The sequence below is a fragment of the Eretmochelys imbricata genome, chromosome 2 (genome assembly GCF_965152235.1).
Source record: "Eretmochelys imbricata isolate rEreImb1 chromosome 2, rEreImb1.hap1, whole genome shotgun sequence".
Lineage (NCBI taxonomy): Eukaryota > Metazoa > Chordata > Testudines > Cheloniidae > Eretmochelys > Eretmochelys imbricata.
In genome coordinates, this window is record NC_135573.1 from 45,599,595 (window position 1) to 45,615,042 (window position 15,448).

General features: G+C 42.1%; 1 protein-coding gene across 1 annotated transcript in view; it reads left to right on the forward strand.

Annotated features, from left to right (window-relative positions):
• Positions 1–15,448, forward strand: part of PIP4P2 (phosphatidylinositol-4,5-bisphosphate 4-phosphatase 2) — a 60,624-nt gene that overhangs the window by 31,209 nt on the left and 13,967 nt on the right. Inside the window, exon 5 of the mRNA XM_077808930.1 lies at positions 1,305–1,357. Coding sequence (XP_077665056.1) covers positions 1,305–1,357 — 53 coding nt within the window. The remainder of the gene's footprint in view (positions 1–1,304; positions 1,358–15,448) is intronic.

The window sequence follows — 15,448 nt, forward strand, 5'->3', positions numbered from 1 at the left end:
GATCTTTTTTTATAGCCGGTTTGCACCGATATACTGCCACTCACTTCAGTAGAGTTACTCCTGATTTTACATGGAGATAAGCATCAAGGCCATAGTCTTCAGAAGCTATGCTATAGACTTACTGGGAATTTGTAGCATGACAGTTGCCTGAATTCTCAGGGTGGAGGGGGCCGGGCAGACAAATTATGCTAGACATGTTGGGAAATAGTTGTCAAGTGTTGTTCTGCTCCCATTGTAGATATGGGGCCTTATGTGTATGAGAGGAGCAGTAGGACAATAGGTTGCATGTTCAGGAGATATATAGGACTGTGAATTCTTACTTGCTACCTCCATTTCACACCAGCAAACATTTTACACTTTTCCCTGACTAATGTGAACAGGGATTTTTTGTCTGATAACGGTGCTGACAGAACAATGCTAACACATCAGACCCCTGTCCAGTGCACTAACAAGGTTCACAGAAAAACAATTCCTATCTCCGCTGGTTAAGAGAAACTTGCTGGAACCACTCTAGTAGTAACCATTGTGTTTTGACACAGAATAGCATTGTAATTATTGCTGGTTCAGATTTAATATGTGAGACCTTGTGTTTGCTACACTATCTGTAACTATGTCAATATTGTTCCCTTTGTAAGGGCTGTATCACAAATGGGATTTTGCTTTTATTTTCTATATGGAGCATTCTGAATTTACTGTTGTGTTTCTCTTGATAATATAAAACTGATTCTTTTTAAATGGTCTCTGTTAGAAAATGCACAACACATTGCCTTTCTCCTCAAAATGAATCAGTTCTGTTTCTTTCCCTTTACTGAATCACTGCATGCAAAAAATATTAAAGCTGATTATCAAGAAAAGAGGTTAAAAGGTAAAAATGGGGGGAGAGGAAGCTTCATTAGAAACTACATGAATAATATTTTGAACAGAGGGATGTTCCAAAGAAAATACACTTGTTCTGGTTCAGAGGGTGTTCGTAGTTTCAGGATTGGGAGAAATGACCTGATTAATTATACTACATTGCATTCTCTGCTGTTGTAAATGGAACCCAGGCTACGTCAAACAAGCTCGTAACAGTTAGGCAAGTCATGGGAAATTATTTAACATGGAAATCCCAATCCAAGGAGTGCAGCGTTGTTGCTGGCAAAAGGGCATCCCATGTACGGAATAAAACAAGAAACAAGTCAGATTAAAGCATGAGAAGCAAAATGTTTTTGCAGTGATCCCCAGTGACATTTAACATGAAGTAAAATAAACACTTTCTCAGGCTAGAGGTTTTTTTCAACTTTTGTTTCTTTTCTCTTTTACAGTGGATGGAATTGAGGTTTAACACTTTGGCAAAATGCCCACACTGCAAAAAAATGTAAGTGTCCTAGAAATGCTAAGTTTTTTGGAGAGACATTAGAAACAAATTTAAAGTAGTTAAACTTATGTCAGATATTATTGATGGAGAACAAGCTGACATGCAGATATTTTGTTTTCTATACCTGAGAATACCAAGACTAAAGAGCATGGTGTGTGCCAGTGAACCCTCCCCTCGGTATTCCCGACAAGTTTAACATATGCAGGTTGGATTAGTAACTGCTTTGGTTGTCATTGTCTCTTTCTTCCTCAGACGGCTAACAATAGAAAGAGATGGATTACTACAACTAACAGCAGCTTACATTTTTATTTAATGTCTTTGAAGCTTACCATTTCATGCAGTTATTCGGGATGTTGCATAAATGTACAATCCACCTTGCTTTCAGTTTGAGAGCAATAGGAGAAGAAAGGAAAAATATTTATTAATTTGGAAAGTATTTTTTTCTCTCTGTTCCCAAATGCAAAGCTTAATTCATATTAAGTGTCTTATTGCAATAGCTTGCTTAACATTTAATATTTATGGAATAATTTCTAACTTGTCTACTATTTGGTCAGGAGTGAGAAGTTACATCAAGGCTGAACTTTTAAGAAGGAAAGTTAAGGAAGCAAACCACATTTAAAATATATATTTAGAAAGTAAGTTTAACTTTTGCAGCAATTGGTTGGGCATGGTAGTAATTATCTTCAAATGACACAAAAATTATGCCAAGTATCAGAGGGGTAGCCGTGTTAGTCTATATCCACAAAAACAATGAGGAGTCCGATGGCACCTTATAGACTAACACATTTATTTGGGCATAAGCTTTCTTGGGTAAAAAAAACCCCTCTTCTTCAGGTGCATGGAGTGAAAATTAGAGATACAGGCATAAATATACTGACACAAGAAATATACTGTGTCAGTATTTTCACTCCATGCATCTGAAGAAGTGGGTTTTTTACCCACGAAAGCTTATGCCCTAATAAATATGTTAGTCTATAAGGTGCCACCGGACTCCTCGCTAAAAATGATGTCTCCCAATGTTGCCCAGAATGTATGTTCGAAGCAAGATGATTGCAAATAAAGGGAATGAAATTAGAGGTGAAAATATTACTTTAGCTGACTTATTTCCCATGCTAATGCTATTCAGAGGATCCTGTCTTCCCTTGTTATATTTATATTACTTCCAGTAATGGGAGTAGTATGTTGCATTGATAAGGGGAAATACCACCAGCATTGGGTATATATTATATGAAAGAACAGGAAGATGCCTAGGGCAGTGGAGAGTTTAGGCCAAGACTTTAACATTTAGGTACCTATACAAGTGGCCTGGTTTTCAAAAGTGCATGGCTCCCTGCACTGGAGTCATTTTGACACAGCCAGCACTTTAGGGGCACACTTCTGGAAATCTTGGGCTCAGTACATGTGACTGACTGCATGAGTAGCAGGCATTTTCCCATTTGTCTAGGTCAGTGGTTCTTAAACTGTTGGTCGGGACCCCAGAGTGGGTCGCAGCCCCATTTTGATGGGGTTGCCAAGGCTGGCGTTAGATTTGCTGGGGCCTGGGACCCAAGCCCACTGCCTGTGGCTGAAGCATGAGGATTTCAGCCCTTGGTGGAGGGGCTCAGGCTTACAGGTCCCCTGCCTGGGGCTGAAGCCCTTGAGCTTTGGCTTTGACCCCTGCTCCCCATCTGGGGCAGTGGGGCTTAGGATTCGTCTTTAGCCCCCCTACCCAGGACAGTGGGGCTCGGGCAGGCTCAGGCTTCAGTCCCCCCTCCTGGGGCCAGGTAGTAATTTTTGTTGTCAGAAGGGGGGTCATAGTGCAATGAAGTTTGAGAACTCCTGATCTAGGCCAATGAACCCTGGAGTCTGCGTTAATTGTCCTCCATTTGCTGTCCCTGCTCTAATGTATTGGCAGTAACTACAAAGAGACTTTCTCTTCCGAACTAAGTACTACATTAATCGTGGTTAGCAGTTATATTTTAAAAGTGACATTTATGGCTGACCTCCAAGTCATCTCTCTCCTGATACTATCCCAAAGCCCAGTGGAATCAAATATTTCTTTTAAAAATGAACCAGCATGATGGTAACAAGTATACCACCTGATGTTATTGCTATAATCCTCATCCTCTGTCCCCGCTTCTTTGTTGTTGTCTTTTGTTGTATAATCTCTTTGGAGCAAGGACTTCTTATTTGATTTGTTCTTAAAGGGACAAGCACACCTATGGTCCAGTACACATAATAAACCTGGACTTTTACTGAAACTGTTTTAATGTGCAAGCTGCAACTATCTTGATGGATAACAGAGAAGTTTTTTGAAGGCATGGAGTATTGTGGCATAACTTTGTATCAAGTGCAAGCCCCTAGCCTTGGGACTTGAGGGGACACAATCTTAAACTTCGTAGCTGTAGCTTTGTATTGTTTGGTTGGTGGACCTCTTCATGCACTTGAAGGGGGGTTTTGGGGTGGGGAAGGGAGAGGGGGTTTGTAATTCTGACAAGAAAAAATCAGTTCCTAAAGCAGGGATTTTAGGGTATAATTTAAGTGACTAAGGCTCCTAACTGCCTGAGTTATTTTGTAACTGAGACTGACTGCTGAATCATTTGAGCACTTTAGCAAATATGAAAATCTGACTTAGGTTAACAACATAACTTCCAGTGGCGAACACAGAAAGGATGGTGAAATTAACAGCCACGGACTCACATTTGAATGTGTTTCTTTTATGCACTGTACAAATAACTTGCATACATCAGTAGAGACCAGGTTGGCACCCAGAAAAATGAATTCTAATACATAAAATTGTGCCCCATAGAATGTAAACGCTTCTGATTATATTTTTGAGAGTGCATGTAGTGTTAAAATAAAGTTAGGTTTGATGTATTGAAAGAAACAAAACAAGCAGTTAAATTGGATTCGTACGCAGCGTCTTCACAACACAGATGGTACCAGCTTTTTATGTCTGGCTATTGGGAAAACATGCTGTTTTGGGCCCGTAACTGTAAATGTTTCTTGCTTTTTTTCCTCTGATGTCACAAGTTTAACAGTCAGCTTTGGTGGAAGGGGGAGTGGGATTTCACTTCATATGACAATGAGTGCCTGCAGGATGATTCCTTGTAAAGTGACAGAAACCATTTATAAGATGAAAATACAAATGCAGAGAGCAAAATGGTTCACTTCCATTTAAACTACTTCAGTAAATTGGCATGAACAGCCTGTGTATCTGTTGAATCCCTTAATGAAGAAGCAGTAATGAAAGCTCTAAAATTTATACTCGCTCTGGCTAATATAAGAAGTTACTCACAAACTATCTATGGTTCCATCAGAACTTCAAATACAGCTGTGTGAGGGGACCCAGTCACAATACTGTTCTGTTTTATAGTGTCCATGGGACCTTGAAAGTGACCTTGCAAAGAGGTGTAAATGGGTTTTGCCTTTTTCTTTTTGTTTCTGTGCAGTGTATTTTTAAACAGGTCTGAAAGTTATTTTTTTGTTTTTAGCTCCGCTCTGGGGAAGAAATGTGTGTGAGGAAATGAAGTTTCCTCTCCTTGGTTTTTTACTTTATAAATTCAGTACTTGTCTACCCTCTTCTTCCTGGAAGATTCTCTGGACAACTTGAGAAATGATAGGATTATGAGCTCACAGTTACCAAGGAAGAAACCTGATTAGAGGGGAGAAGGCTTTTTATTCAGATTACTTAAAGCTCTTTTGTGGTGGGTTTTCGCCCCTCTTAAATCTCGTTTGTCATACTCCTGAAGAAGAAGTCTTTGATTAAATACTCAAAAGTCTTGCCCCTTCATTTAAGAATGGAGAATTTGCTTCTTCTGGACCTCCATAGAGAACTTTAGCAAAAATAGGAAACATAGTTTGACACTCCTGCTATTCTGAAGGTGAAGAACAGATTAAAAATGGAACCATAGCTAACGTTTTGGCTATACCGAATCTCAAACCTTCCTGCACCATCAGACATCCGAACACGAACAAGACTCTGCCTATCCCGGGCTGCTCTTTGCATGACGGCTTTTGTTAAATCCCATAAGTTTTCCCTGTCTAACGTTCAATGGAGGGAATCTCTCAATCATCCCTTTTGCATGTTCTCCAGCCACCCAATGGCATGCCTCCCGTAGCAGATGGTCTGGATTCATTCTTAACACATCTTCTCTTCTAGATTACTTTTGGACATAAAGTTAGTTATTTATAGGAAAACAACAGTATGGAACTGTGTTGTGACTGGTTATGGAACAACTGTGATGGAACTGATTTCTTCCAAAATTGTTGTGCTTCCAGTGCAGATAGAGCCTAAACTATGAGGGACAAAGTGTTTTCAGATAACTTTTCAAATAGTGTTATGAAGTTACTGTTCACATGGTTCTGTAATTTGGGATATGACAGTAGCTAATTTTTCTATATTTAATGCTTTTTAAAAAGTGTAAGATCTGTAGGAAAAAAATTCTTCCATTTATTGAGGTATTGTAACCGAGTTGCTAAGACCATATACTGGGAGTCAAAATAACCTTTATTTTTATTCCCCTTGCTGGTATAGATTTGTGTATGACCTTAGACGAGTCACTTAACTTCTCTAAGCCTCAAATTCTACTGTAAAAACGAGAATGTTGGTCACCCTTCTGTTTCAGTTGGGTAAAAAGATGTTCTGTATTTTCTCCCCTAAAATGTTGCATAAGGTTATAGCTTTATCTCTTCTCCCCGCTTCTTATTTTATTGGGCAGGGAGAAAAAAAACAAACCCCCATAGCTATGGAAAGTAAAGGCAGAAGACCTAGGGTTGTTTCAGTGTTAAGTTTGCAAAATCAAACACTGAAGTCAGGAAACATTAAAAGTGAGGATTTCTGCCACAGTGTGAATGTAGAATGTGAGTATCTTCTATTCCTGCCATTTTGTTAACAACAACTTTCACCTAATTATAGGTAGTCATTAATGGGTATCTTGAAATATACAGGATCTACAATGTGGTCAAGCTAATGTAAGAAAAAGTTTAACTCTTTTTAGGGGTTTCCTGACTCTTGAGTACTTGATTTTGTAAGTTTAACATTCCATTGTCTAGTTTTTCACATTTATATAGGGTTTTTTTGGTTTGTTTTAAATAAAGTGCAGAAGTGTCTGTCTTCTGAAAGAAACCTGCTTATTATTACTACTTTCACACTCAGAAAAAGCGTGATATAGCACAGTGGTCTCCAACCTTTTTATGCCCAAGATCGCTTTTTGAATTATTAAGAGCAACCCAGAATCTGCCCTACCCCTTCACTCTCCCCCACCCTCAATCGCTTTAGCCAGGCTGGGGCGTGGGGTTGGAGTTCGCGGGGGTGGGGTATGGGCTCTGGGCTGGGGCCAAGGGGTTCGCAGTGTGGGAAGGAGCTCCAGGCTGAGCCTGGGGCAGGTATTGGGGTACAGGAGGGGGTGAGGGGTGAAAGCTCTGGGAGGGAGTTCGGGTGCAGTAGGGGGCTCCAGGCTGGGGCAGAGCATTGGGGTGCAGGAGGGGGTATGGGGTGCTGCTCGGGGGGGGAAGGGGTCAGGTCAGGGCTGGGGCAGGGGTTTGGGGTGCAGGAGGGGTTATGGGGTGCTGGCTCTGGGAGGGGGCTCAGGGCTGGGGCAGAGGTTTGGGGTGCAGGAGGGGGTATGGGGAGCTGGCTCCAGGAGGGGGCTCAGGGCTGGGGGTTGCGGTGTGGTCTTCTGCCGGGCGGCACTTATCTCGGGCATCTCCTGGTTGGTGGCGCAGTGAGGCTAAGGCAGGCTGCTTGCCTGCCCCAACCCCATGCCACTCCCGGAAGGGGCCAAAGCCCCTCTGCAGCCCCTGAGGGGTCAGTGGGTGGCATGTTGCTCTGCATACTGCCCCTCGCTGCAGGCACCACCCCCACAGCTCCCATTGGCCACAGTTCCCTGTTCCCGGCCAATGGGAGCTGCAGGGGCGGTGCTTGCAGCAAGGGGCAACACTCCGAGACCCCTGCCTCCCCACCCCCCACGGTGCCGCACTGGCTGCTTCCAGGAGTGGCTTGAGGCAGGGGCAGGCTGGGAACCTGCCTTAGCAGCAGCGCCGCTACACCACCAGAGATTGTAACTGACTGGGAAAGTCTCTAGGATTGACCAGTCGATGGCGATCGACCGGTTGGTGATCGCTGGCCTAGCATTTAAGGTACTAACCTGAGACTTGGGAGACCCAGGGTCAATTTCCTGCTGTCCCACAGATTTTCTTTTTGACCGCAGGCCTTCTCTTTAAAACAAACGAAAAACAACCAAACCAACTCTGGATTTTCCCTTGAGGTATAGTGTTAACCTTGCCTTTACTTTTGTTTTTAGCACAGTTTATTTTTTCAAAAATCCTTTAGGTGAGGCTTCCAGATGAAACATTCTTTCAAGAACAGCTAGTGTGTCAAGAGCAGTTCTGTTTGACTGTGAAGGAACCATTAACTGATGGTTTCTAGTGGTCAGATGTGTAACTTCAGCCCCTGGCACCTTGAGATAAGGCTAAAATTGCTTGTATCACAAGGCAGTGTATTAGCTTGAGGAAGCTTTTTCTTGTACTCAGAACATTTGGAAATTTCTTGTAGATAAATACAAGTGCAGTAAAGCAGCTTAAACCAATCCATTTGAAAGCTTCCCAAGAAGACTGTTTAAAGAATTCTAGTCACATGTTAACCATGTGAGGCCTTGCTGGGGTTTTAATTAGCTTCAGCCGGGAAGTTGTTGGTTTGTCCTGTGACGGTCTATTAACTGTTCAGCTTTTCTTTGTCTTGTTGTACATTTCTGTTGAGAATTTATATAGGTATAGCAATATCCAAAGGAAGCCTCATTTTTTCAGCTTCAGCCTTGAGTCACTTGAAATATGAGAAAATCAATTCTAAAGTTTTACTCCTGTTCCTTTAGTGGGAAGGACTACCGGGTTTAGGAGGTGCTTAATTGAGAGTGGTATGATATATGCAAATCATCCCTAGTTAGGAGGGACAGTCCATATATTTTAGTAAAATATTTACAGTTCTCCCTCTCTGGCCCTCCAAGTTGCTTTCTGTATTCACTGTCTTATGAAGGAATTAAAAAATGTGCCCCTATTTTTCTTACTGGATGTTCCTATTTGTAGCTTTCAGTATTGACAAAGATACTCTATTAGATATCTACCTGGTGAACTTTTATCTCCCAACATTGTGCAGAGTAGTAAGATGTGTGGAACCAAGATGGAATGTGGCAGAAGGATACAGGCATTGCTCCCTTTTGGCTCTCCCATGGCTGCTAGCTGCCTGAAAGGACGCCATGTCTTTCTCTCCCATACCCCAATGCCAGCAATATATATCTGTGTACATACATTGTATGCCTATAATATGAGGTATATGTTGTCAGCCATGCCCCCACTGGCATGCTCTGCATCTTTTTTAGGGAGCTGTAGCTGCAATTGTGAGATAGGGGCCACAATGTGCAGGCACAAAAATGGTTGGCAGAAGTATTGTGTGTGCGCTTTGCACTGATTTTTCCGAAACCAAACTGCTTAGTGTGGTCAGTGTTGCATATCATGGAAGGGAGCTGAGGTCCTCCTGTACTAAAGCATGTCCAAGTGTTTTCTTTGGAGTGCGTGGCCTCTAGGACAACTGTGGGAAGTGCCAGATAAGAACTGAGACAGAGACTATCAGTGGGCATACTCACGTTTTTGACCTGCATGGTGGGACTGAAACTATAGGATATTAAGAAATAACCTGTTGTCACAGATTATCTCCTAGCTGAAATCAGGTCCTTTCCTTGCTCCTGTGAGTGTAGTAGATCTAGTCTGGAGTATTGGATCTGGACTTCTGTACTTAGAGACAGAGAGCCAATAAAATACCAGAAAGTTTTGGGGATATTGCTTCACAATCACTGGGATATCTTCTTAGTGGTCTAGTATAAATTTATAAAGGGCAGGGGTGTGGGTTTTTTTTTTTTTTTTTTTTTTTTTTTTACGACCAGTAACACCAGGACATCTGAAATACTGCTCCCTCCTCCATCATCCTCAGAAGTCACCATGGTACACAATGTCCAGCAACAGTGGTGGAAGGCTTAACTGAAGTCTGATCAGTTGCATCACAGACAACTCTTAGCTGTTTCTGGAGTGATCAAGGTGAGGAGACTTTGTTTCCTCCTTAGCCATAGCATCTGTGAAATCCCAACTCTCAGGAGTGTATCAAGTTACTGATGGTTTCTCCTGTCAGAATTTAGTTAAATTGTGTGTTTCCACACAAGGGAACGGTCAATCTTTTTCAAAGATAAGATTGATTAGATTCAGCTGAACTGGCTCGTTCATGAGAAGTGTAGGAATAGATTTTCAAAGATGTGGTATTTGCTGGTTTATTCTCCCAGTTTGGCTTACTGAGTGTAGATGTTTTTGGGGAAATGTTACCTTTGGAGATTGACTCTAGTCCTTCATATCTGCCTGAGAACAAAGGGGAGATTTGAATCCCATTATTAATGTTGCTTCCTTTTGAGGAGGACAGATATCCAGCTCATTTAGACAAGTACTGGCTAGGTCTTTGTTCAAGAAACCTTTTTTATAACGTAAGAATGGCTACACTGGGTCAGACCAATGGTGCATCTAGCTCAGTATCCTATCTTCCAACAGTGACCAATGCCGGATGCTACAAAGGGAATGAACAGAACAGGACAGTCATCAAGTGATCCATCCCCTGTTGTCCAGTGCTGGCATCTGGCAATTAGAGGTTTAGGGACACCCAGAGCATGCGGTTGCACCTCTGGCCATTCTGCCTAATAGTCTTTGATGGACCTTTCCTCCATGACTATATCTAATTCTTTTTTGTACCCTGTTATAGTCTTGGCCTTCAAAACATCCTCTGGCAAAGAGTTCCACAGGTTGACTGCACTGTGTGAAGAAATACTTCCTTTTGTTTGGTTTAAATCTGCTGCCTATTAATTTCATTTGGTGACCGTTAGTTCTTGTGTTATGAGAAGGAGTAAATAACACTTCCTTTATTTACTTTCTCCACACCAGTCGTGATTTTATAGACCTCTATCATATTCCTCCCCTCTCCCCTTAGTTGTGTCTTTTTCAAGTTGAAAAGTCCCAGGTTTTTAATCTCTCCTCATATGGAAGCTGTTTCATACTCCTACTTATTTTTGTTGCCCTTCTCTGTGCCTTTTCCATTTCTAATATATTTTTTGAGATGAAGCAACCAGAACTGCATGCAGTATTTAAGGTGTGAGCATACCATGTATTTATATAGTGGCATCATATTTTTTGTTTTATTATCTATCCCTTTCCTAATGGTTCCTAACATTCAGTTAGCTTTTTTGACTGCAGCTGTACATTTGAGTGGATGTTTTCAGAGAATGATCCATAATGACTCCAAGATCTATCTTGAGTGGTAAAAGCTAATTTAGATCCCATCATTTTGTATGCATAGTTGGGATTAGGTTTTCCAGTATACATTACTTTGCATTTATCAGCATTGAATTTCATTTGCCATTTTGTTGCCCAGTCACCCACTTTTGTGAGATCCCTTTGTAACTCTCCAAAGTCTGCTTTGGACTTATCTTGAGTTATTTTGTATCATTTGGAAACTTTGCCATCTCACTGTTTACCTCCTTTTCCATATTATTTATGAATATGTTGAACAGCGCAGGTCTTTCCATGAGAAGACCTTCACTGTGTGACAAAGCTCTGTCCTTGCCTCCGTGGGTCCCGTGTTTCCTGGAAGATTTCACTAGCCTCAGAGGCTCACTGTGACCCTCCACGTAACCCTTCTTTCTCTAGAGACAAGGGTCACAGTCTACTGAGCCATTTTCATTATAAGCCAGCAAGGGAGGTGACGAGAAGTTATCCTTCCTTGCACAGTCTCTGTTGTCTCCCAGTCTCAGTGATTAATCAGGGGGCAAAGATCGGGGGGGAGCCCTGGCCCACCCTCTACTCCAGGCTCCAGCCCAGGGACCCTAATAGTATCAGCTATGGTGGCTGACCTTTTAGAAACAGGACATGTACAATTCCCTGGGCTACTTCCCCCACAGCAGCCCTCACTTCCTCAAGCCCCACTTCACCCTTAGCTCAGGGCCTCCTTCCTTGTGCCTGATATGGTGTGTACTACTCAGCCTCTCCAACAGCACAACTTCCTCCCACAGCTCCTGACATCCACCCACACCTGTCTGACTGGGAGGCTTTTAACTAGTTTCAGCCAGCCCCTGGTTGGCTTCAGGTGTCCCAGTCAACCTAGCCTTCTCCCTGCCTTCTGGAAAATTCTTAATTGGCCCCAGGTGTCTTAACTGACCTGGAGCAGCTGCCATTTCACTTATCCTGGTACCAGGGATTTGTTTAGCCTGGAGCTAATATATCTATCTCCAGTCGGAGATAGATATATTATATATCTATAGCCATCTGGCCTTGCCCCGTCAGAGTTTGTATTCCATGACTGCTTAGTTTGCTTAAGAGCCTTTGGTGAGGGAGCCTTTCCCGGTCAAAGGCTTTCTGAAAGTCCAAGTACGCTATATCCATTGGATCAACCTTGTCCAAATGTTTGTTTGACCCCCCTCAGAGAATTCTGATAGATTGCTGAGGCATGATTTCCCTTTACAAAAGCTATGTTGGCTCTTCTCCAACAAATCGTGTTCATTTATGTGTCTGATAATTCTGTTCTTTACTATAGATTTTGTCCATTAACAGCTGCCCACTTACCATCCTCTCTCCAGCATCTCTTTTTAATAAGAAAATATCACAGGGAAAGTGGTAGTGTCAGCTACAGTTTATTCTTGTATTCCACATATTACACGGATCCCTGTTGGTCTTGTTTCAGGCTGGGGTACCTTCCAGGACCAGTTTTATTACTGGTGTTTGATGTCCCTCTGGTAATGGACAAGGGTAATATCTGTATATTGACGTTAGTAGAGCTTTCAGCAGTTTCTGATATTTTTAACCAGGAAGTATTGTTGGCTGTTTCCAAGATTGAGTGAGGATGGATGGAGGGGTTCTGTATTTGGGTTTAGTTTGGGAGTTTTGTTTGGTTGGTTAATGTTCATCCTTATTGCCTAAAACATGGCTGCTAAAATGGGAGCAATAAAATGCTATTGCATGACACTGGATAACTTTATAGAATATCAGGGTTGGAAGGGACCTCAGGAGGTCATCTAGTCTAACCCCCTGCTCAAAAGCAGGACCCATACCCAATTAAATCATCCCAGCCAGGGCTTTGTCAAGCCTGACCTTAAAAACTTCTAAGGAAGGAGATTCCACCACCTCCCTAGGCAACGCATTCCAGTGTTTCACCAGCCTCCTAGTGAAAAAGTTTTTCCTAATATCCAACCTAAACCTCCCCCACTGCAACTTGAGACCATTACTCCTTATCCTGTCCTCTTCCACCACTGAGAATAGTCTAGAACCATCCTCTCTGGAACTACCTCTCAGGTAGTTGAAAGCAGCTATCAAATCCCCCCTCATTCTTCTCTTCTGCAGACTAAACAATCCCAGTTCCCTCAGCCTCTCCTCATAAGTCATGTGTTCCAGACCCCTAATCATTTTTGTTGCCCTTCGCTGGACTCTCTCCAATTTATCCACATCCTTTGTAGTGTGGGGCCCAAAACTGGACACAGTACTCCAGATGAGGCCTCACCAATGTCAAACAGAGGGGAACGATCACGTCCCTCGATCTGCTCGCTATGCCCCTACTTATACATCCCAAAATGCCATTGGCCTTCTTGGCAACAAGGGCACACTGCTGACTCATATCCAGCTTCTCGTCCACTGTCACCCCTAGGTCCTTTTCCGCAGAACTGCTGCCTAGCCATTCGGTCCCTAGTCTGTAGCTGTGCATTGGGTTCTTCCGTCCTAAGTGCAGGACCCTGCACTTATCCTTATTGAACCTCATCAGATTTCTTTTGGCCCAATCCTCCAATTTGTCTAGGTCCCTCTGTATCCTATCCCTGCCCTCCAGCATATCTACCACTCCTCCCAGTTTAGTATCATCCGCAAATTTGCTGAGAGTGCAATCCACACCATCCTCCAGATCATTTATGAAGATATTGAACAAAACCGGCCCCAGGACCGACCCCTGGGGCACTCCACTTGACACCGGCTGCCAACTAGACATGGAGCCATTGATCACTACCCGTTGAGCCCGACAATCTAGCCAACTTTCTACCCACCTTATAGTGCATTCATCCAGCCCATACTTCCTTAACTTGCTGACAAGAATACCTTTTCATTTTTTGTCCAGATGCCTAGCTGTCATGGTGCTAACTATAAATCACTTAAACTTAATATAAAGGGTGTAAAGTTTGAACAAATGACTCTTCTTGTTACTAATCAGAATTGATCTGTCTGGGCTAGGGGAATCTCAGAAGTAAAATGTCCAATATTAGCAGCCCCAAGCTGATACTTTTAGGGTCTTGTGTATGGTCTCTAAGTTACTCATAGGTAATATTAGCAGACTCCAAAGGTTATTTTGGATAATATGCCAGAAATTTTGGGTGCTATCCAAACTTTTGAGTTCTCCATCCTGCACTGATGCAAAGAGGTTTTCTACCTTAAATAAAACTGTAGCACTGTCTTGCTTGTCTATGGTGGCTAACAGTTTTGCTTGATTGTTGTGTGCCTTTCACCTCAGGGCTTGCCGTACTGGAATAGAACAGCCAGGCCAGCAGAGGAGCTGTGAGATCTGTTGAGTCTATAACCAGAATAACTTCAAAAGTGTGTGTGTGTTTATGGGGGGAGAGTGTGGTAGTGGAGAATAGCATTAAATATGGGGTGTTGAGGGAACAGAAGACTATTTTAAAATATTCAGACAAAAGATTCCATTTTAGGCAAGGTTTACTTTTGGCATTATTTCTCTCATCCCTACTACTACTGCCATCTCCCAAAATAAAATTAACCAAGGCATCAAGGGGCAGAGAGCTGACTGAGTTAGACAGCTCTTCAGCAACAGGCTGCTTAATCTAATCTTGCCTAGCTTCTTCCCCAGCCTGTAATATTGTGTATTAAAGGTGGATTGCTGAAGTAGGGTTTTAGTCAAACTTGTTTAGTTTGGCAGGTCTGAAGACAAGGTTCCTGCCCCCAGAGTTTTCAATCCAGATGACGACTAATAGCCCAAGGATTTGTTTGCTTTGCTTGTTGACAATGATTTGTACAGTTAATTTAATTTTCAGATGCATCACAAGAATGTAGGAAAGAAAAATGATTTGTCACATGCTCTTGGCAAAGTTATCGAGTTGAAACTTGTCGAAATGTTTGTGTAAACTCTAAAGGATTTTGGTATTTAGAATCATCATGATCCTCTTATATATGCAAATATTACATTTTCATGTTTCGTGACTGGCAGAAAAACTGTTTTATGCTTTTAGGAAGAATTCAAACAGAGTTATTCTGTCAGTGAAAAACTCTGAACAATTTATTCCAGGGAATTGTTTATGTAATCGCAATGTGAAATTTAGGAGTTTGTTAGTGTTTAGAGACTCTCCTCTCTGTGAAGATAGAAACTGATTTTTAGTTTTGCCATTTCTGGGTTGTCTTTTATTAACAGATCTAAAAGAATCTATTATATTGTAGCCTCACAAGTCACACTAAAGTCTTTAAACATAAGGTTTTTTTATGCACTCAAAAAGAGACACTTACCTTGGTGTACCTCAAAACTGAATAAAGACCTTATTTTCCCTTCTAAATTTAGGTGACCTAATTTTAAACTCTGAATTTACCAGGCTTTTGCTGGGCTAGTGAATGTAACATTGAGGGTAGAAAGTGTTGTCATAAGAATGGCCATACAGGGTCAGACCAAAGGTCCATTTAGCCCAGTATCCTGTCTTCCGACAGTGGCCAGTGCCAGGTGCCCCGGAGGGAATGAACAGAACAGGTAATGATCAAGTGATCCTTTCTCTGTCACTCATTCCCAGCTTCTGGCAAACAGAGGCTAGGGTCACCATCCCTGCCCATCCTAGGTAATAGCCATTGATGGACCTATCCTCCATGAACTTATCTAGTTATTTTTCTTTTCTTTTTTTTTTCTATTTCTGTCCAGTGATTAGAGTTAGGGTCTTGAAGTTGGGACTGCTGAGCTTTACTCCTACTTCTGCCTTTGACTCACTGTGTAACTTTGCACAAGATACTTAACCACCATCTGAGGCAGAGAAATTATTTTGCTTTGTAGTCTTAAAT